The following is a 21980-nucleotide window of genomic DNA, read 5'->3' on the forward strand; positions in this document are numbered from 1 at the left end:
GTTCTTACAGTGGTGTGGGGGGCTGGTTGCTGGAGGGGGATGGGGGGGTGGGGGCTCTGATAGACCACTGTTAGTCCAAATGAATGAAAATACGTTGCATGCCATTAGTTCAGTACTGATTATTTAGGTTTTTATTCCACAAAAAACTTAAGCAGGGTTGCTCTTGCGCCCCCCGGTGGGAGGGGCGTTTTCTCTGTAAATGCCTATTTTCACTTTGTTTTATTTTATTTTAATTTCCATTAGGGGTGTGACTGACGATACACTCAGTTCACGAGAACGAGACGAGACTTTAAGAAAACTACAATGACAAAATACATGACTGGACCAACAGACTCTTATTTAACCGAGTTGCGCATACATTTTGAAATGTTTTATTATAACTCTTTACATGCATGATGTAAGCATGAGCTTTTAATAAACTTCTTCTTCCACAAATTGAAACTAAAACAAACACTTGTAAAAGTTACAATAAAATAATATATTTCGATAATTTTTTCAAGTGCAAACAATATTATGTGCAAAACCAAATCAAAGTTCTACTCTGTCAATACAGAGTGTAAATAGTGCAAACAGAGCCTGACCAAATATGTCATTAACAACATGCTGCAACTACACAACCATGTTCTTTTAACTGTTAATAAACTTCTTCTTCCACAAATTGAAACGAGAACTAACATTTTCTCCTCCTCTTCTTCTTTTCCTTCTCCTGCTCTAGGTTCAGGCAGGTTAGACGTGGCAAAGGCGCATTACTGCCCCCACAGGCCACAAACAGAAGTTTGGATGTCACAAAAAAATTGAAAAAAATTAATGAATAAATACAAAATCTTGCGTGACAGATTTTTAATGTGAAGAGAAATCTCGTCAAGTTTAATCTCGCGAGATATCGTGCCACGAGATCTCATCACACCCATAATTTCGATCCATTACATTATGTTGACAGGTATTTTATGTGTCCTTTGTGCGACAGTTTCAACTCACAGCATTCTCACTTGCATTTGTTTGTCTGCTTTTATTGATTACGCTACTGTAAATGCAGCGCTTTGCAATAAACTGGTGTGCTTTATTTTCTTTTCCCAATTATCTGCTTTATCCAGGGGTCACTGTACACAGTCGCAGCTCAATCTCCTGCTTGATGCAGCGTTTCCTATTCACTCTCTTGTCTGATGGCTTACAGCCTCTCGAGTGAAAAAATATTCTTTTAGAGAAAAACAGCAGCCACACATTGTAGCTTAGGCTTAAAACACCTGCATATGACTGTTATTACTTGTAAAGAAGCTTTTTTTATCGTTTACTCTATGAAGCGTATTACTTAAGTATATTATAGGTCGCATTAACAGTGCCTCCCCTGGTATGTTATGCTTGTGAGTTTAAAGATATAATATAAAATGAATGATCATTTCAGGTTGTGTGTGTGAGTATGTGTGTGTGTGTGGTAAGAAGCCAAAAGCAGACGGTGAAATGAGATCCGTAGCATCCCTGAGGTCTTCAAGCCTTAAATTCACCGTTAACAGACTCGGTCTGTGAGGCTCCAATAACAATCAGCTAATGCACTACACCTGCAACCCAGCTCAGGTTGTCTAGTCGTGTGTGTGTGTGTGTGTGTGTGTGTGTGTGTGTGTGTGCACGCGAGAGAGAGTCGCACTGCATTTGGTAATGGACTAATGTTTCACTCATGTTTGGAGACAATGGAAGCTGACGCTCAGGTAAACAAATACACACAGTAACGTGCACCAGCGGTGGGGTCAATTACATTTTTGAATTACATTTACATTACATTTCAATTATCAACGTTCAATTACAATCTCAGCAGAAACCTGATTAAAATGGAAATGCCAAATTGCAACACCCAGTGGTCAAACATAAGACTAACAATGATTGGAATCAATTTGACTAGGATTATAGTTGCACACGTGTTTCCAAACTTGTGGAAAACTTTGGCACAGTTGTGGCAAAGTGGGGCTTCCGCTTGATCTTATTTGTACGAAAACGTGTGTGTCTTTGGCCTAATGTTTATTATCATCATCAAACTTGCTGCAGTTGATGTCCATACATGAGTACAATTAATTTTGCTTTTTTTAAGCCTTCCCTGATGAGAATTGGCTTTATATTTGATGTAAATCTTGAGTTTTTGGGGGGCAGACTACAGATTTCTGTATTTAAAATGATTTACTTCCAAAATTTCACATCATCTGTAACCACTAAGGGTCCTACTTCAATCTGAACAAAAATTAACTATGAAGATCACGTTGAAGCTTAGAAAAACATTATTTGTTATGGGTATGTGATTTTTGGAGAAAAGTGGCTGGGGCTTGGTGTGTTGAAGCCAGCTGTGGTTGCAGGGCCATGCAGACGTACTGAATAATTCAAATGTCCATTCGGAGCAGCGTCGTTTGTGTGGGCGGCTGCACATGAAGTTATAAAATAGTAAAACACACCAATCTCTTTCTATTTCATCACATCCTCCAACACACACACACGCACGCACACGCACACACACACACACACACACACACACGCACGCACGCACGCACGCACACACACACACCTGACAGATGAATCCAAGTGTGTGAAACAAAGGCTGTGATGGAACTGTCCCACTAACAGATTATACACTACAAACTCAATGAGTATATACTATCTACTATACATTAGTATGATGAGGATGATGAGTATTCCCACTGAAGTATACTTCCAAGTTTCCCAAGATGCATTTGGAACCTATAAGGACAAAAACCGGAATCACACAGACTAAATATCTCTGTTGATTCTCCACCTTTAAAAGTTCTGAAAACATTTGAAATGAGAAAGTGGCCAAGTAGAATATCAACATGTGCTCATTGGTTCAGACTCGGTAGCTCCGCGGCTACGCCGCTGTCTCTTTTCAGTGATTAAATGGCTACGGTTAATCTGCTGTGTTGCTATGCTGCTCTGTTAGCATCGTTAGCGGACCTCCCAGCACGTTGCTGCTAAGCGGCGGCCGGTGTTTTGAGTGGCATCGCCGCGGCAGTGTGCACGCTGCGTTTTGTGGTGTTGCTCCAGTTAGATTCACTGGGAGCACAGTTTGATCACTCCAGGCCGGTGCGCTCGCTGGCCTGAGTGAAGTTCCTTTATTGAAGCCGCTGCAGTTCGGCGGCTATCAATATAACTATTATTAATTAAATTATTATTTGTATATAATTAATATAATTATCGTATTAATTATTATTCATATAATAATAATTTGTATAGTTGGTATTCATATAGTAATAATTTGTGAGGGGGTGTCCGGTAATCCGTGCATGAACTGCAGTTTTATGCCTCATGCACTGCAACTCTCCAGGTTGGCTGAGGCTGAGGGCACAATAGACCTGCCCTCTTCAGGTAGAGCCACCGGCGTTGCTAAGCGTGCCAGCACAGCATCTGCTGATCCTCCTCGGAAGACAAGGAAGGTTGATGCTCTGACTAATAAGGTGGATGCTCTCACCACCGAGTTTGCTCAGATTAAGGCCATCTTGCTTAACCTACAGACAGAGCTCGGTGCACCAGCCTTCGCAGCTAACCCTGTTGCAGGTCCATCCCACCTTCAGGAGGAGGATGCGCCATCCACGGCAGCATCATGTACCCTGTTTGGTGACGCTGACGGGGATGGGCATGGGGAGCTTGCCTCACAGGCTTCTCATGCTTTTTCAGAGGGTTCTAGTAGGGCCTCTTCTCTAGGTTCAGTGTCCAGCCGTGGCACTGTGCAGTCGGCAATGCGCACGGCCTTGGCACGCATTGGGTTGGATGAAGCCCCGGTCCCTACCCGAATGGCAAATGCTTTTTTCAGGCAGGCCCCTGACACCTCGGCCTTTGTGGTGCCTCCCTCTGACCCGTACATTGCGGAGCTCCACAGATGCTGGCCTGACTGGAGGGTTCTGTCCCATCATACAAGCGATGGCAGGGCTCTGGCAGCCATGCATGATGCTGGCAGCTATGGCTTGAAACAGCTAGCTCCAGTTCACCCTGCCATTGCAGCCCTGATAGTTTCCCCAGATGAGGCTGTGAGACCGGATGCACACTGCCCCCGGCCTCAGTGCAGGTTGACTGACGATTTTCTGACTTGCAGTTATAACATTGCTGCCCGAATGGAATGGTTAGGTAATTCTCTGTCACACCTGGTACTGGCTTTGTCGAGTACCTTGCAGGATTCCAAGTGGGAAGCCTGCAACTCAGTCCCTCAGCAATGCTTCATTGCAGACATTCGCATTTACGACCAGGGAGCTGGCTGGCACAGTCCCCTCTATCCGAGCCATGTCGCAGAACAATGCGTTCTCTTCCGGTTGTACCGGGCGGGACCTTTGGCCCAGCGGCATCGCAGGCCTTGGAGCGTCGCGTGCAGGCTGGCAAAGCGAGGCAGCAGTTTGCCAGTTTGCGCCAGGCTCCCCATGCCCCTCCAAGGCAGGGACATTTGGCAGGAATGGGTGCAGATCACCCATACCTACGGCCGACTGCTCGTTCATCTGGGCAGCCCAGGGGCCTGTAGGTCACAGTGCCAGGAAATCGGCAACGCCATGCAGCCACACGTCCATCTACTCACTGGCCGAGGGGTTCTGCACCAAGTCGCCGCCCCCCCCAGAGCCCCAAAGGGCAAGGGGGGCGGAACCTGAACCTCAGGGGCCGGTTGTCGGACTCTTTTCCCAATAGCAGCTCTTCTGCTGGGAAGAGCAGACCACAGACCCTTGGGTAGTGTCCACGCTATCCATAGGTTACACATTACAGTTCCGACGCCGGCCCCCTACATTTAGCGGGGTCAAACGCACTGTGATCAGAGATCCCGTAAAATCCCTTGTGCTACGTCACGAGGTAGTCACCCTCCTGGGGAAAGGTGCCATCGAGCTAGTGGAACCGGAGGCTTGCCTCAGAGGGTTTTACTCCACTTATTTTCTTGTGCCCAAAAAAGAGGGCGGATTTCGCCCAATCCTGGGCTTGAGGGGGTTCAACCGGTTTCTCAAAGTTCTCCTCTTCCATATGCTGCGTGTAGCAGATGTCGGACTGTCTCAGCAGAAGACTGGTTGGTGATGGTGGATCTGAAAGATGCTTACTTTCATGTTCCCATAGCTCCTCATCACAGACCGTTCCTTCGTTTCATGTTCATGGACAAGGTTTATCAGTTTAGGGTTTTGCTGTTTGGGCTATCCCTGGCCCCTCGAATATTTACCCGGTGTGTGGCAGTTTACCTGGCCAGACGGCCTACTTTATGCATTTCCTCCACTCCCCCTCATACCAGCAATGCTTCACAGGGCCCAGTAGGGTGGTCTCCGCCCCATTGCCCCATGCTGGCCAGGAAGACCATGGTTCCCGCTGTTGCTCAAACTCCTGCGGGAGACACCGTGGTGTCTTCCGGAGAGGAAAGACCTCCTGTCGCAGGTCAACGCATATGGCACCTGAGTCCGGGTCGTCTGAGGCTGTTCTTGTGGCCCCTATAGTCGTGGACCCAGTTTTGGCGCCATGCGATAGGGAGGTTGCCCACACAATTTTGAACTGTCGAGCACCATCCACCAGGGCGCTCTACGCTAACAGGTGGAGGCTATTTGTGGAGTGGTGTCACTCTCACAATGAGGTACTGGGGACATGTTGAGTGGTGGTAATACTGCGTTTCCTGCAGTCAGTTTTTGACAGAAACAGGACTACTTCCACCCTCAGGATGTATGTGACTGCTATCTCGGCTAATCATACAAAGGTGGATGGCCAGACAGTGGGATCACATTATCTGGTCAAGCAGTTTTTGAAAGGCACTCAGAGACTCAGACCACGTCGGGTCTATGGGTCGCCATCATGGGACTTGCAAGTTGTCCTTCAGTCCCTTTCCCAGCCGCCCTTTGAGCCACTGGGACACACTGATTTGAAATGGCTGTCTCTCAAGACGGCCTTTCTTCTTGCTGTGGCAACGGCGAAACGTGTGGGGGAGCTGCATGCGCTGTCAGTGAGCCAGGCTTGTCTTCGCTGGAAGGCTGACGGCTCTGGGGTGAGTCTCAGGCCAAATCCTTCATTTTTGCCCAAGCGGTTGCCCCCTCATCATGTGAACCAGCCTATCGAGTTGGCTGCCTTCAGTCCTCCCGGCTCCTTTGGGGGGAATGGCGAGCCATCAACACTGTTGTGCCCCGTGCGGGTGCTTAAGGCACCTTTGGACGTTTCTACAGGGTAAACGTTGCTGGGGTCCAGCCTATGGCAATGGCCGTGCTGTCCACAGCTTCAGGCCTTGAGTAGGTGAGGATTCTTTCGTGACCTTTCTGGTATAAGTCATCCAATGCTTTAAGCACCGCCTCTGGTGGTCAGTAAGAATGGAATAGAACGAGAGTTACGTATGTAACTACGGTTCTATGAATCCTGGATGACCGCCAGAGCATCCTGTCACTCAGGATCCTTGTGTCCTCACGAGAAGATTTTGACAGGAACAGGTCACCCAATGACACCGGTAGATATAGACTCTCCGGGTCATATAATTGATATAAGTGATATAATTACTCGACCTGCGCATGCGCGAGATGGAACATCCAGTGCTTTAGGCACCGCCTCTGGCGGTCATCCAGGATTCATAGAACCGTAGTTACATACGTAACTCTCGTTTAACATTAAAAATGACTGCAATCATGCAGTATAAGCACCAGGAGTGTTGAGTTACATTTACACACTGATTCATGCTTCCTCTGTAATTTTTATGTTTTCTCGAAAATAAAATACATTTAAAAACATTTTTGAAATTCTGCTTGTTAGCAATCGCAAAAACTTTAGAACTCTAGGATTTGTTAATGGTTGTAAACTTTTCCTAACCTTCCTCACATCTCCATCCTGTGTTGTTTCCCTCCATCCCTCCCTCCCTCTGCTCAAACCATCCTGGCCGTGTTGTGGGGACCTCTGATCTCTCCGGTGGGAGTTGTGGTCAACACCCCTCGTCTGTTTTTCTCATTATTCTTCCTCTCCTTCTCGCCTCCGTTCATCCATTCATCCCTCGTTCATTTGCTCAGTGACTCCCAGATGAACACTTCTTTCCCTCCCCTCCTTCCTTCCCCGATGAACAGTGTCTCCTTCTCACTTTCTTAACTAACCCTATATAACTTTTTTCTCTCCAATTTTTTTTCTTCACTTTTTGGTCGATTTTTTGTTTCACTTTTTATCCTTTTATCTTTATCTCTCTGTTCTCCTTTTTTTCTTTTTTTATTCCACCCACGTTCCTTCTCTCTTCTCTGCTCTCTCCATTCATCCTCCCTAGCAGAGATTAAAGAGGGAATAGGAGGTTTTGGTCTTGGCCATAGTCCAGTTTTCTAATGGCCATAGACATCTCTGCCTGCAGCCAATCAGAGAAGCTTTAACATAGACATTTGTATTGGATGGATCAAACCTAAAGGATGAGCAGAACATGACGTCGTGTCACTTTAAGATATCTGCTCGTCTAACTCTGTGTTCAGTTCAAACGTTCATTTAAAATCCAGTTTTAAAATAAAATAACAGAACATGCGTAGAGATTCATGGCTTTCCTCCGATCTGTCATGTGACACAAATTATGTGTCACATGACCACGATGCGCTGCTTCTTTCGGTCTGTGAAAGTTTCTATGAGTTAAAACATATTCCATGAGTTCCATCTGGTTCACAGCAGGAATTTAACGACATTATCAAATACGTTACAGATCAAATAAATCACCATGATTTACTGAGACAGCAGAGAGAGACTGTGTGTGTGTGTGTGTGTGTCCAGTGTGTGAGAGCACTATTTGTGTGTGTGTGTGTGTAAGAGCACTGTGTGTATATGTGTCCAGAGTGTGAGAGCACTATATGTGTGTGTGTATGTGTATACTGTATGTATGTATGTATATACAGTATGTGTGTGTGTGTGTGTGTGTGTGTGTGTGTGTGTCTGTGTGTGTGTATGTGTGTGTGTGTGTGCGTGCGTGTGTGAACAAGCACTATTTGTGTGTGTGTGTATGTGTCTATATACAGTATGTGTGTGTGTGTGTATGTGTTGTGTGTGTGTGTGTGTCTGTGTGTGTGTATGTGTGTGTGTGCGTGTGTGAACAAGCACTATTTGTGTGTGTGTGTATGTGTCTATATACAGTATGTGTGTGTGTGTGTGTGTATGTGTTGTGTGTGTGTCTGTATATGTGTGTGTATATGTGTTGTGTGTGTCTAGTCTGAGGCAAACATTCACATAAACCAGTAAAGAAGATGAATTTATTAATTATGATCCATTCAGTGGTTAATTTGTGCTGCGTGTGTTTATGAACACATTCATATTTCATGCTTTTTTTCCCTGTCGATGAACCTCTTATTTCTTTCTCTCATCATTTAATGTCTCACGCTTTTAAAACTAATTACATTCTCCTGTAAATTACTGCACGTGATGATCTGTGCAGCAGAGCACGGATACTTTTAAACATGTTACGGTCGAACCTATGATGACTGTCAGAGGATGGAGGAAGAAGAACCAAGATGACACAACGTTGGGGGAGGAAGAACAATGCAGGCAATGGAAAAGGTAACGAGAGATAAAATGATGGATGAGAAGATGTTGAGATAAGTAGGAAAAGAGTGAGTGAATGAAAACGTCAAAGAAGTGATGGATGGAAACTAAAGAGTTGAGTGGGTTCACCGTGCACAACGGGGCATGTGCTCGGTGCAGGAAAGCAAAAAAAAAGATCATGTGAAGGTTTCATTTTGAGAGAAAAAAAACACGATTAACTTTTTATTAATAATACCTGTTTGCATATTAAAGCATCACTAATACAAGACAAAATGTTGCTATCCAACAATGGCAGCTGAGATGGTCGAAAACAGCCAAAACGGTTAGTAAAATGAAAAATAAATAGAATAAAATAGAACTGAATAGACAAATGTGTTACTTTACAGACAGCAATGTATTTGTTATATTTATACTTTAATGCTAAATGCTAGGAATGTCTGATATTACTTTCTCTATGAAGGTAGATTTGAAAGAAACATTTTCAATCAAAAAAAACATTTTTAATCAACAAAAAAAAGTGTTATCAATAAGTGTAATTATTTTGGAGCTTTTTTTTGCATTTAAACATTTTCTTTTTTTTGACTGAAATGTTTTATTTTTGATAATATGGCCCAAATACAAAAAAGATTACTTAATTTTTTTTTTTTTTAAAAAAAAAAAAACGTTTTCAATCAAAAAAAATGTTCAAATGCAATTATTTGGGTCTCAAATTTTTTTTTTTCATTTATTTGAACAGTATTTTTTAAAAATATTTTAGATTGAAGCAAACTGTATTTTGATTGAACTTTTAAAGACAAATCTACCTCCATATTTCTCCAGAATGAGAAGAAAATCCAAACTCTCACCGATCCTGAGTATCTCACAACGCAAATACAGATGCTTTGATTAATTAAAAATAACTTTTAAAATCACTCATTAACCAAAAATTAGGCCTCACAACAGTAGCACACGCAGGATTTGTGTGGTGGAAAGGTTTCATGAATGCCAAAAATGTCTTTAAAGTGAAAAAATTGTGCAGAAAAGGGATTAAAATTTGATGGAGTAGTAGAAGAAATGGAAGCAATGTAGCAAAAATGCATTAAAAGGAGCAAAAATATGGCAAGAAAAAGTGATGAAAATAGATTAAACTAGGCAAGAACTGTATTTTCAAGGCAAATACGTCTTTGGCAATTTGAAAAAATTGCCAAAAATTGTGTCTGGATTTGTTGACAAGTTTGTTGTTTTTATTAATTAAATTGAAAGTGATAATGCAGGAAAAACAGAAGACTGACCTTCACCTTAAACATTGAAAGGAAATGTTGTTCAATGGTACCATTCTGAGCACTGTATCTCAATGTGTGGCCAAGTTATAGGGAAAAAGTATGTTTATTTTGTGACGTCATGAACTTTGACCCCTACTGATCTTGTTACTGGTAGGTCGTACAGCTTTGGTCCTACAAAATAAAATATTCCACTCGAGATAAAATTTTCATAAATGTAAGCATCAAACTTGTACGATAAATATTCATAGAGATATGGAAAATTTTGTTTTTTGACACAGTGACACAATCTTGACCTTGACCTTGTAATTTTTGCTCCAAAAAAGGTCGACTGCACATCCTTGACATTGCCCCTATGAGATGACATACATTAGTGCTGTATTAATAACCTAGGAGGAAAAATAATAAAAATAAAGAACTCCTACCAGAAGAATGTATTTGGCAATTTTCAATTTCAAATAAAAATATGGCAAGTTTGGTGTAGTTGCAGAAAAAGGGGAAAAATATTTCTAGTTTAAGTCATATGGAATGGTGACGTAGCACTGGAGCACCCCATTGACCCCCCTATTGTTCCGCATATAGCCAGAAACGCCCAACACACTCCAACCATGGCCTGTGTCTCTCTTGGTATTCAGCTCAGAGCAGATTTCCAGCGTTACGGGGGAATCATGAGGGATTATCGCTGGTGACACCGACAGCTGACCTCAAAACATCGTCAATAATCTGTTTTGCATATTGGATTTTCATTGTTTCATAGTGGCTGTGCTGGTGTTTGCTTCATGAGGGACAACACAACATAAATGGATTGTGAAACTGACAGAGATCCTATTTCTTGATGAATAACTAATCAATTCATTGTATTTCTTGATGTGGCCGTTTGACATCGGCGCCAAACAGGAGGAATAAAAATCAGAGACTTTATGATAAATCATCTTTTTTGTTTTGTTAAATATTTTGTCAATGAATCGCACCATTTTCTGAACCCATCCCGTAATGTTGACGTAGCTTTGGCGATGAGCCTGATGGATCCTCCAGTCCCAAATGGCATCACAGATGGTTTTCAGCAAATGCATACATCCATCTGTGATTGTGTGCATTCTTTAGCCGTCATAAAGATTTATAGCTCAAATCTGGGCGTGGGATTACACCGCAGGACAAAACACGTGTGACCACCAGCAGCAGATGGAAAATTCCAGCCACAACCATTGGAATGAATCTCCTCTTTAATTATAGTTCCCACTATTAAGACTCTCACTCTTTCCACGAGTCAAGAGTTTATTCTCCAACTCTACAGCCTGTAGCACAGGGATGGGCAACTGTTATTACAGTGGGGCCACAAAAACATGATTCTCTGATCTGAGGGCCACGTTATCAACATTCATGCCAGTATTAGGAATAACAGCTAATATTAATATTAACACAGGAAGGAACAAAGAGTTTTGTCACTGTTTGTTCTCTTTTTGGAGTCATTTTGTTTATTTTATGAGTCATCATATGCGTTTTTGTTTTTTCTTGTGTCAGAGACTTAAAGATAAACTAACTTTTAAGCAACTGTGTGTTTATTTAGTGTCCTTTTCCATATGTGTTATTCTTTTGTGTGTAATATTAGTCTTTTTTTGTGTATTTTTTGAATCTTTTTTGTGTTTTTGTTGTTGCTCAGTGCATTTTTGTTGACATTCTGTGCATTTTGTCGTTTTTGTGTGTTTTTGGAGTCATTTTATGTATTTTATGAATCATATGTGTTTTTTGTTTTTTCGTGTGTGTGTTATGTTTGCATTTTGCATCACCTCTTGATGTGGCCGTCTGATATCGGCATCAAACAGGAGGAATAAAAGATAAACCATCTTTTATGCAGTTGTGTTAGCATTGTGTGTTTCTTATAGTGTCCTTTTGTACATGTGTTATTCTTTTGTGTGTTTTATGAGTCTGTATTTTTTTAATCTATTTTGTGTTTTTGTTGTTGATCCGTGTATTTTTGTTAAAAATCTGTGCATTTTGCCATTGTTTTTGTGTTTCTTTTAGTTATTTTGTGTATTATGTTGGGTTTATACTACTTCTAGATGTGGCTGTCTGATATCAGCGTCAAACGGGAGGAATAAAAAAATTGAGACTTAAAGATAAACCATCTTTTATGCAACTGTGTTAGCATTGTGTGTTTGTTTAGTGTCCTTATGTATATGCGTCATTGTTTTGTGAGTTTAGGCAGTTGTTTTGTGTGTCTGATGTCCTTTTGTGTGTATTATGAGTCTTTTTTGTGTATTTTTGGAATGTTTTTTGTGTTTTTGTTGACATTCTGTGCATTTCGCCATTGTTTTGTGTGTTTTTGGAGTAATTTTGTGAATCATGTTGGGGTTAATATCACTTCCAATTTCCTGAGATACATTTTTTGATAGATTTGTCTTGAGGACCGCACAGAATTAGACCAACGGCCGCATGTGGCCCCCGGGCCGCCAGTTGCCCATGTCTGCTGTAGCACATACGATAACTGCTGACATCAAGGCTTAACACCTCAGGAAGAAAAAAACCCACCAAAAAAAGATCCAGCCCAGTCGGTGTTTGGCCAGAAAGCAACAGAAACCAGATGGGGTTGTGGCAGTAGGAATATGATGTGTGACGGTAGCTGCATGCAATAATGTAAAGTATCACTGCAGACACGTGCTGCTGCTGGCTCGGTTTTAAAGACCACCAAACGCCAGAGGAACGGCTGTAATTGCAGACGCTGAGTAAATTTGGGGCTTGTGGTCTCCTCCTGCCACATGTACTTTATCTCATGTTTCTCCCTCTTTACTCCTCCTATAGCAGTCGTTCACAAACCCTAAAATAATGGTTCCAGAGAGCGGGAACCCCCACTGTTGCTGAAAGTGGTTGAACATTGAAGAACAGTCATGTGGAGACAGGACCATCTATAAGGGGAATAAAGGGGAGAGATTTTTGGGGTCCATCCATAAAGTCAGTAAAATGATGGTCCATTGTTCTATGAATCTGTGATAACCACATTTATTTATTCATCTGAATAATATCCACTGTTATCCAGGAAGTTCATTATTATTATTATTATTGTTATTTGCGCTGTTGTATATAGTCATCTTAAAGATGTAAATCCTTGTTTTAATCAGAAATAAAATGAGTTAAAAGTGACCAAAAATATTGGAAAAGGTGGTGAAATAGGGTTTGAAAAACCACAGGAATTAGGTCAAATTTGCCATTTTGAGTGGCCAAAAATGGATAGAAAAAGTGGTTAAAAGGGTTCAATGTGTCAATATTGGAACAATTAGTTTAAACTGGCAACTAATGGCCATGACAAATTGTGAATGTTGTTAGATTGGCAAAAATAAGCATGAAATATGGTGAAAAGAGGTTAAAAGCAAATTAGAGTGGCTTAAATTGGCTAAAAAGGTGCATAAATGGGGGAGAGGATTGGGGTAAATTAAAAAGTAGGAACAATTAGTTTAAACTGGCAAATAATGGGAATGACTGATATGTGATTACAGAATCTCTCCTTGTCAGTTGTAGTCATACTGCCCTAAGCTGGCCAGATACCATCGTAAACTGATAGCATTCACCAAGGTCTCTTCTAGGAGGCTCTGTCATTGTTATGACTACCACTATCAGTAACATACAAAACCTTGAGAGCACACAACAATGGCAGATTGATTGAGGCGCACACAATGAATGCCTCTGAATCCCAGACCGGTCTGTTCCCCCAAATAAATAAACCCTGTCTGCATCTGACCAGCAACCCGAAAGCTCGACTCCGTCTAATTCATTCAAAATGGTTAATGTGGTTAAATTGGAAAAAAAAAGGGGAAAAAAAAGCAAGAAATATGGTGAAAAGAGGCTAAAACAAAAATGGGTCAACAAATGCAACAATGTGGTGGAAAGGGTTAATAAGTGTCATTACTGGAACAATTAGTTTAAACTGGCAAATAATAAGTATGACAAATTGTGAATGTGGTTAAATTGGCAAAAATAAGCATAAAATATGGTGAAAAGAGGTTAAAAGCAAATTAGAGTGGCCAAAAATGGACAGAAAAAGTGGTAAAAAAAAGTTAAAAGTGCCAATATTGGCTTAAAAGGTGCATAAATGGGGGGAGTCACAGTAATGGGTCATAATAATTAGGTGGAATAGTGGTGAAAAGGGTTTATAAGTGCTGAAATTGTCTTGAAAGTGGAAAAATGTGCTGAAAAGGCATTGAAATTTGATAGAGAAGTGGCAGAAATGGGAGTAATGTAGCAACAATGCACTAAAAGGAGCAAAAATATGGTACGTTTGGTGTAGTTGCAGATAAAGGGTATAATTTACCAAAAATGTGGTCAAATTCTTTAAAAAATATTCTGTTTCTTGAAGGCATCTGGCAACCCCCTCCCAGTGTCTCGTGACTTGACCCCCAGGTTGAAAAACCCTGTCCTATATGACTGCAGGGGAGACTGTTGTGTAGTTCCCTACCTTATGGTTCTTGCCATGTCTGTAGACCATCCAGTCCTCCCCATTAGTGCTGATCTCCAGCTTGAAAGATGTAACGTAGTAAGTCTTCTGCGTTTCCTTGGAGATGGCGCCTTGGGTGGCGATGCCTGTTATCACCTTCAGAGTATAAAGATCCACCTGGAGGCGAGGAGAGAGAGAGAGAGAGAGCTTTGAATTATTCAAGCATGATTTCAGACAATACATTTGAATTTTAATGAATATCGTTGGGTTAAAGCCTCAGACATTTGCACTGATTAAAATAATATTACAAAGACTGTTCACGTGTATCAGATCCCACTCAATACTCTACTTTTAATCTACAGCGATCATCATGAACACATGGAAAAGTCAACAGAAGAAGGTTATTGTGTTCTTAAAACAGTTTCACAAGCTTTTTTCAAATACCATCTTAAGAAAAATCATTGATAAAACAGTGTTTACATTAAAGCCCATCAAACAAACACACAAAATGAGAACAAAAACACAAAAAAGGACAACAAAATTGCACAAAATGACAGAAAAAAAAAAAAATATATACGTATATATATATATATGTATGTTCCACAAACACACAGAAGGACAATAGAAACGCAAAAAGGACAACAAAAATACACACGACAACAAAATTACACAAAAAGACAGAAAAACACACAAAATAACTCCACAAACATATAAACATCAAAAATTCACAAAATGATGACAAAAGTGGAGAAAACAACAGAAAAAAAAACTCCACAAACCCATTTATGAACAAAAATACACAAAAGGACAACAAAATATACAAAATGAAAAAAACACAATAAGACAGAAAACATGCAAAATAACTCCAAAAGCATATAAAGGAACATTAAAAATGCACAAAACGACATCAAAATACACATTATGACAGAAAAACAAACAAAATAACTCCACAAACACACATAAGGACAACAAAAATACACAGAAGGACAACAAATTACAGAAAATATCAACAAAAACACACACAAAGACAGAAAACATGCACAACAACTCCACAAACATTAAGGGACAAAAAATAAACAAAAGGAAAACAAAATACACAAAATTTCAACAAAATGACAGAGAAAAAAACAAAATAACTCCACAAACATATAAAGGGACATGAAAAATTCAAAATACAACAACAAAAAGGACAACAAAACACACAAAATGACAAAAAAAAAGGCACAAAATAACCACAAACACAGAAAAGGACAACAAAAAACCAATAAAACTCACATTTTAGGAGAAACTCTGACTCAAAGTCAAACTCAATAAAGTCATTAGACTATAAACTGGTTGTTAGCAAAGCCTCTTAGCAACATTACGCTCCCTGTACGCTGTTATTCTCTTTGTATGAAGGCGCTCATCATACTGATGGGTTTGAGGCCACGATGTTGGACATGTCTTCACCTCATTGGACGAACATAAAACCCACATCAATTCCTTCCTTTTCTTTCCTTCCCCTCAGCTTCGTTTGTGTATTCGTTTCCCTCTCGTTCTTTCTTAGACGATCAATAGCAATGACCACAGGCTCATTTTAATTTCCTCAATACAATAGCTATAATCACCTTCCCGTCATGATTGGGAATAGTGTGCTACGTGTCTGGCATACTGAAAGAAAGCTGTGCTGTCTGAAGGCCCTTCATTCTAAAAATCTACTTTTGGGCTTCACTGTGTTTAGAAAAAAAACACTGTGTTTAGAAAAAAACAAGCGAGCACGTGACCAAAAAGGAAACAACAAAAAGATAGATTAAATAAAAATCTGAAAAAAAACTATTGGAAAAATGGGAATCAATCAACTGAATAAATGTCATAATCCAATAGTAACTGAATATTTAAATTAGGGTGACCATATGTCCTCTTTTACACGGACATGTCCTCTTTTACACATCTTGTGCATGCTGTCCGGGGATATTTTACATGAAATATCCCGGGTTTCCCAGGGACCTTGAACACATCTCGGGGATCACGTTAATTTAAATGACCGTAACTCTGCTAATATTTGCTCTATTGGAAAAAGTTTCTGAAAACTAAGGAGTTGCTCTTTACAACCAATATTAGAGATGTCCTGATACAAAATTGTAGCCTTCCGCATTGGCCAATACCAATATCGATCCGATACGATAACGGCACAAATCATACATACTTTTGGGATGTTAGAAAAGGCTTTGTTATTAAAATAACAGACCCACTTATTACAAAACCAATGGATTATATTTAATTAACATTTTAGAATAAGAATATTCTATGATTGAATAGAAGAAATACAAAATAAAATGGAAGATATTGAAAAAATAAATCCAAAAAAACAATATATATTATATTGGAGATTTTAGATGCAGTCCGATAAAATCCTATGTTTGTTTTCTGGCTGATATCAAACCAATATCCGATATCAATATTGAATCGGGACACGCCTAACCAATATGGTTCCTTACGGTAAGTTTACTCACACGTGAAGGAATCATTAAAGATGTAGCTTTATCTATATCGCAATGTACAGTATATTCTATTGTTTAGTGTCAGGATATATCGTTTCATGACATGCAAATCGTGAATTGTTTCGTGCACAACATCATTACACTTAAAAACTATCTGACAGACAATAAGGTGTTTAAAAGCATTTTGTTAAAAGCTTCTTTTTTTGCACTATACCACACACTCAATTCAATTTGAGTTTTTACCCCCAAATAATTTCTAAACAAACCAGAATCCCACACAGAAATAGAGAAAGAATGAGATATATTTATCTTTCTCTGCTCAAACCAATCGACCTGCTAGATTAATCAGTGCTTGTTGTTTCCCTGTGTGTGTGTGTGTGTGTGTGTGTGTATTACATACCACTAGGGTATAGTACAAAACACTAGAGGAGGTAAAAAGCTGTGTTTGCTATCTGTCAGATAGACAGGTGTTTTAGATTACTTCCACACACACACACACACACACTGAGAGGACCAGAAGACAGAGATCCACACAGACACCTAATCGATAGTCCAGATCCAAGGAGACGAATAGATTAGAAAAAGTAGGGATGGCAAGCTGAGGAGAGAGAGGGAGGAAAAGGTAAAGCAAAAGAAAGATGCTAAGTGAGCCTTCCCGATGAAGGTCCCTCATCAATCACGGAGCCGTTAGAGGAACAGAGCCACCAGCGCTCGCACCATCAATCTGCACCACACCTCCATGAACCCTGGCAGCAAAGGATTGAATGGAATCCAGTTCAATAGAGGAGGTAAAGTCTGTATCCTCCTCATGTTCATAAACTAAAGACCTCAATACCAGACGCGCGCGCACACACACGCGCGCACACACACGATGGGTCATTCCATGTCTATGGGGCCATTATTGGAACAAAACTATGTGTACAATCCGTGTGTCTGTACCTTGATCCATGTGTGTGAAATTACGAAATGAAGTTGTCTGTGTGTAATCCATTGTGTGTGTGTGTATTAACATCCGTATGCGTGTCATCAAACCATGACACTCTGTGGCCTGTCTCTGTGGACCACATTTGGTGAATCTGATCTGTAACTTTTAAACTTGTATCTCGTGCAGTACCGTTAGAAACCAGCAGTTGTCTTATATATATATATATATATACATTTTTTTTCATAATTGTAACTTATAAGTCATATACAGTATGTCATATAACAATGTCAATACAGACACACAGAATGGATTACACACAGACAATTTAGTTTACAAATCGTAATTCTACAGACACACAAATTTGTTGTTACAATAATATTCGTCATTTTAACAAATATTCAGGACATTCCACGCACTTCAGTCTCAAAACATTCAAGAACACTGTAGATTTGTAGTTTGTTCGGATGAATACTTTTTCCAGATATGGACCATTTAGTGGGGGGGGGTAGCATGTGTCGATTTTTGTGCATCCCTATTTTTCTTCCATTTTCAGCTTCCAATACCCAGAGGTGAAAGTAACAGATTACATGTACTCATGTTACTGTATCTAAGTTGTTTTTATGGGTACCTAAAAAGTCTCTACTATTCTACTATTTCCATAGGTCTATATAGTAACTGCATGTGAGAATGCAATAAAAATCTGATTTCGGTTTAAATTCGTAGTAGAACGGTTACTCATTCTTGGGATTAAAAAAAAAAAAAAAAAGTTTCTTTATGCAACTTCCATTTTAGGGGCCAATGAAAATACTAAAAAAGGTATTTTTTCAGGTTTTGGAGAGACTGTCACCCAAGAACCAATGCATATATGTGACTAATCATTAGTGATGTGAACAGTCTATGTTCATAGCTCTAAGCTGATCAAATTACAGGGAGCTGAGACATATGCTAAGTTGTTTGCTGAAGGCCAAAACATGTTCCAGACCCAAACACACACAAACATTTTTTCTATTTTGATGTGCTGACATGTCCACCAGATAAAATGTATAGCAGATCTTTTTATTTATTCTGAGAAAGTAGGTGGAGCTGTATTACTATACCACATTTCAGTTACCTATGTGGTGTAGTCCCTGAGATAATGGAAGCTGAAATATCTCAGCTTCCAATATCTCCCTCACCTAGGTGTAACACTGCTCTCCCTTTTTCTATCCTCCCTATAATAAATTGTTTCTTACCCTTCCTTAGGGAGGGCTGGTGATGGTCACAATTAAGCAATAAAATAAATTAATTTATTTCATTGCAATGAAATAAATTAATTTATTTCATTGCAGTAACAAAACATGCATCGCTGTCTCATAATGATTGCACTTCTTGTAGTGTTGACCTTTAAAAAGCATGTGCAGACAAGGGAAAAAAATATAAAAAATTAAGCTGAAAATGGAACAAAAATGAAGACGCACAAAAATCGACACATACTCCCCTCACTAAATTGTTCATATCTCTAAAAGTATGAATCTGATCAAACTAAAAATGTACAGCGTGTCTGTTGAATAATCATAGAAGTTTCTGAAACTGAAGTGCGTGGGCCATTTGTTGAAATGACATGGAATGACCCAGAAGAAAAAGAAGCACTTTGACATTTATGACAGCTGATCCCACCTCTTCCTTCCCCCGTAGGTGTTAATTCAGGGGAACAGCTGAGAACCCCTGAGGAACAAAACAACACGGCTGACCCAGGACATGGTGAAAGACAACACGAGCAGCAGAAACCATAAACTGTCCGTTCGCTAGAGGAAGAGACCATGTTCAAGAATGTGAAAAGCACCGTAAACACGTACTGTCCACAGAAAGGGTTTCATGTTTGCTGGTTTGAAGAGTCGTTAGGAGGGAGACGGTAAGAAAGGAGGACGTGTGGGACCGATGGGACCTCGTGCTGCCTCTTGGCTGTAAATCCTTCCTGTGTTTCTCTCAGCCAACTTTGGCATGAACTACTGACTTTGGATCACTGCTTTAGCTCCGTCAGCGTCCACAAAGCCAAGTTACACAGTCAGAGATACGATGTAGGAACATTTAGTCTCCCATCAACAACAATGTTAAATTACAACATGTGTTAGCACTTGTTTGGCTAACACGAAGCACTCGTTTAGCGTCTTGTTATTTAAATATTAGTGGTGGGACTCGATTAAAGAAATTAGTGACACTTTACTTGAAGTTTTATATGTAATGCTGAAATTATCTGACATTATCTGTCATTAGCATGAATAAGATGTCATTAAGGCTGTCATTAAGTGTTGTTTGCTAAATGATGACACCTTTGGAGCTATGTTGGCATTTTTTGGGTTAGGTGGAGGGATCTTGTGAGGTTAGGGCAGAGGTAGGAAACTTTTATCACAGCGGGGTTTGATCAGAGGGTCACATTATCAACATATGTCAGCAATCTGAGCAATAATACAGGTAAGAACAGAGAGTTTTTACAGTCATTTTGTGTGTTTTTCTGCCATTCTGTGTATGTTTGTTGTTGTCTTGCTCATTAGGAGGAATTTTCTTCATTTCTGTTGTCCTTTTGTGTATTTTTCCTGTAAAATATGTGTTTTTTTGAGTATTATTGTGTATTTGTGCTGTTATTGTGTTTTTTTGGAGTAATTTTTGTGTATTTCTGTTGTCATTTTGGTTGTTTGTTAGTACTGTGGGTTTGCGGAATAATTTTTTAAAGTTTTTCTGGTCTTTTTGTGTACTTTTGTTGTCATTTTCCATAATTTTGTATATTACTGTTACTGTCGTTTTGTTTCATTTTTATCGTAGTTTTGTGTGTTTTTTGAGTATTTTCTATCCTTTTCTATTGTTTTTTACTGTATTTTCTTGCAATGTTGTCATCCTTTGTATTTATTCTTGCTTTTGTTTTGTGTATTTTTCTGTCATTTTTTACATTTAATTTGTGGGCCGCATAAAATTAGACCTAGGGCCGCATGTGGCCGGGCTGCCAGTTGTCTATGTCTGGGTTAGGGTATAAAACTTAAAACTCTTATAAAACTGGGGGTACGTGTACCCCTATGGGTACGCAATGGCACTACAGGGGGTACTTGAGAGAGGGAGAAAGAGTGGATAATTAAGAAATAAAGCACAATATACACAACCACAATTTCACATCACATCACTTGAAACTTATTGATTATTCCCCACCCATTCGTTTTCCTATCTTGTATCCCTCCTCCCTGTTAACTCCCCCCCCCCCACCCCCCTCACCCTGGTGTAACACTGCCCTCTCTCTTTTATATCCTCCCTTTAATAAAGTATTTACCCTTCCCTAGGGAGGGCTGGTGATGGTCACAATTATGCAATGAAATAAATTCATTTATTTAATTGCAATAATAAAATATGCATTGCTGTTAAAAGATTGCACTTCTTGTAGTGTTAACCTTCAACAGCATGTGCAAACAAGGTAAAAATAAAAAATAAAAAAAAAATTTAAAAAAAAAAAAAAAAAAAAAAAAAAAAAAAGAAATAAAGCATGAGATGACCAGAAATGATAAAATCTATAGAAATAAATCTATTCAGGAGCCACTAAATCAGAGTTTTTCAACCTTGGGGTCGAGATCCCATGTGAGGTCGCCTGGAGTTTAAATGGGGTCGCCTAAAATTTCTGAGAAATTAAAACAGATTCTTTTAAATTTTGTAATTATTATTATTATATAATTATTATATTATTTTTTTTAAAAATTAAAACAACACAATCTTAAACAACTGTATTTTTATAGTTTAACTTTGTGGATCTAGTTTAACTAAAATGTAGTTAAAAAAGAAAAAAAAATGCTCAAACATGATCAATAACTAATTCTAGTTTTAAAAAAATTTCTTGCAAGAAGTTATTGATATAAAAATGGGGTCACGATTCAAAAAAAAGGTTGCGAACCACTGCACTAAATGCTGTTTAATTTCACTTATTTACAAAATGAGATTCTTTAAAAGTTAATTTTAACATTATGATCTATAGTTGTTTTTAAATAGTTTTCTAAGCAAAATGTTGTAGTCGGACAAAGGGGGGTACTTGGATTCAGAAATAAGAGAAAGGGGTATTTGAGTCAAAAAAGGTTGAGAACCACTGATCTACGGGACTCCACATCCCACAATGCAATGTGCAAGAACTAACAATGTGTGAACACCTTTGCAGCTAAATGTAAAAACTTTGGCCGTGGATGAAGCGCTCTATGTAATTCCGTACCTGTATGTACTCTCTGTTGCTGTCTTCTCCAGGCGTCCACGCGTTGTCGTCGTAATTGAGGCGAGCTTGGCGTGGGAGCCAGTGCTCGTCGTAGAAAGTCGACGAGGCTGTGATCTGGTCATCTGTGATTTTTCCCGACTCCATGCCGAAGGCGTTACTGCAGTGGAACTCTGCGCGGAAACAATCATTCAAAGAAGAG

General features: G+C 39.7%; 1 protein-coding gene across 3 annotated transcripts in view; it reads right to left on the reverse strand.

Moving 5' to 3' along the window:
- Window positions 1–21980, reverse strand: part of LOC114455457 (neuropilin-2-like) — a 140779-nt gene that overhangs the window by 61105 nt on the left and 57694 nt on the right. For all 3 annotated transcript variants that reach the window (XM_028436705.1, XM_028436704.1, XM_028436703.1), the window contains exons 6-7: window positions 21782–21951; window positions 14182–14337 (exon numbers count right to left, since the gene is read on the reverse strand). In XM_028436705.1, the coding sequence (XP_028292506.1) occupies window positions 14182–14337; window positions 21782–21951 (326 nt within the window). The remainder of the gene's footprint in view (window positions 1–14181; window positions 14338–21781; window positions 21952–21980) is intronic.

The sequence above is a fragment of the Gouania willdenowi genome, chromosome 21, assembly GCF_900634775.1.
Source record: "Gouania willdenowi chromosome 21, fGouWil2.1, whole genome shotgun sequence".
NCBI lineage: Eukaryota > Metazoa > Chordata > Actinopteri > Blenniiformes > Gobiesocidae > Gouania > Gouania willdenowi.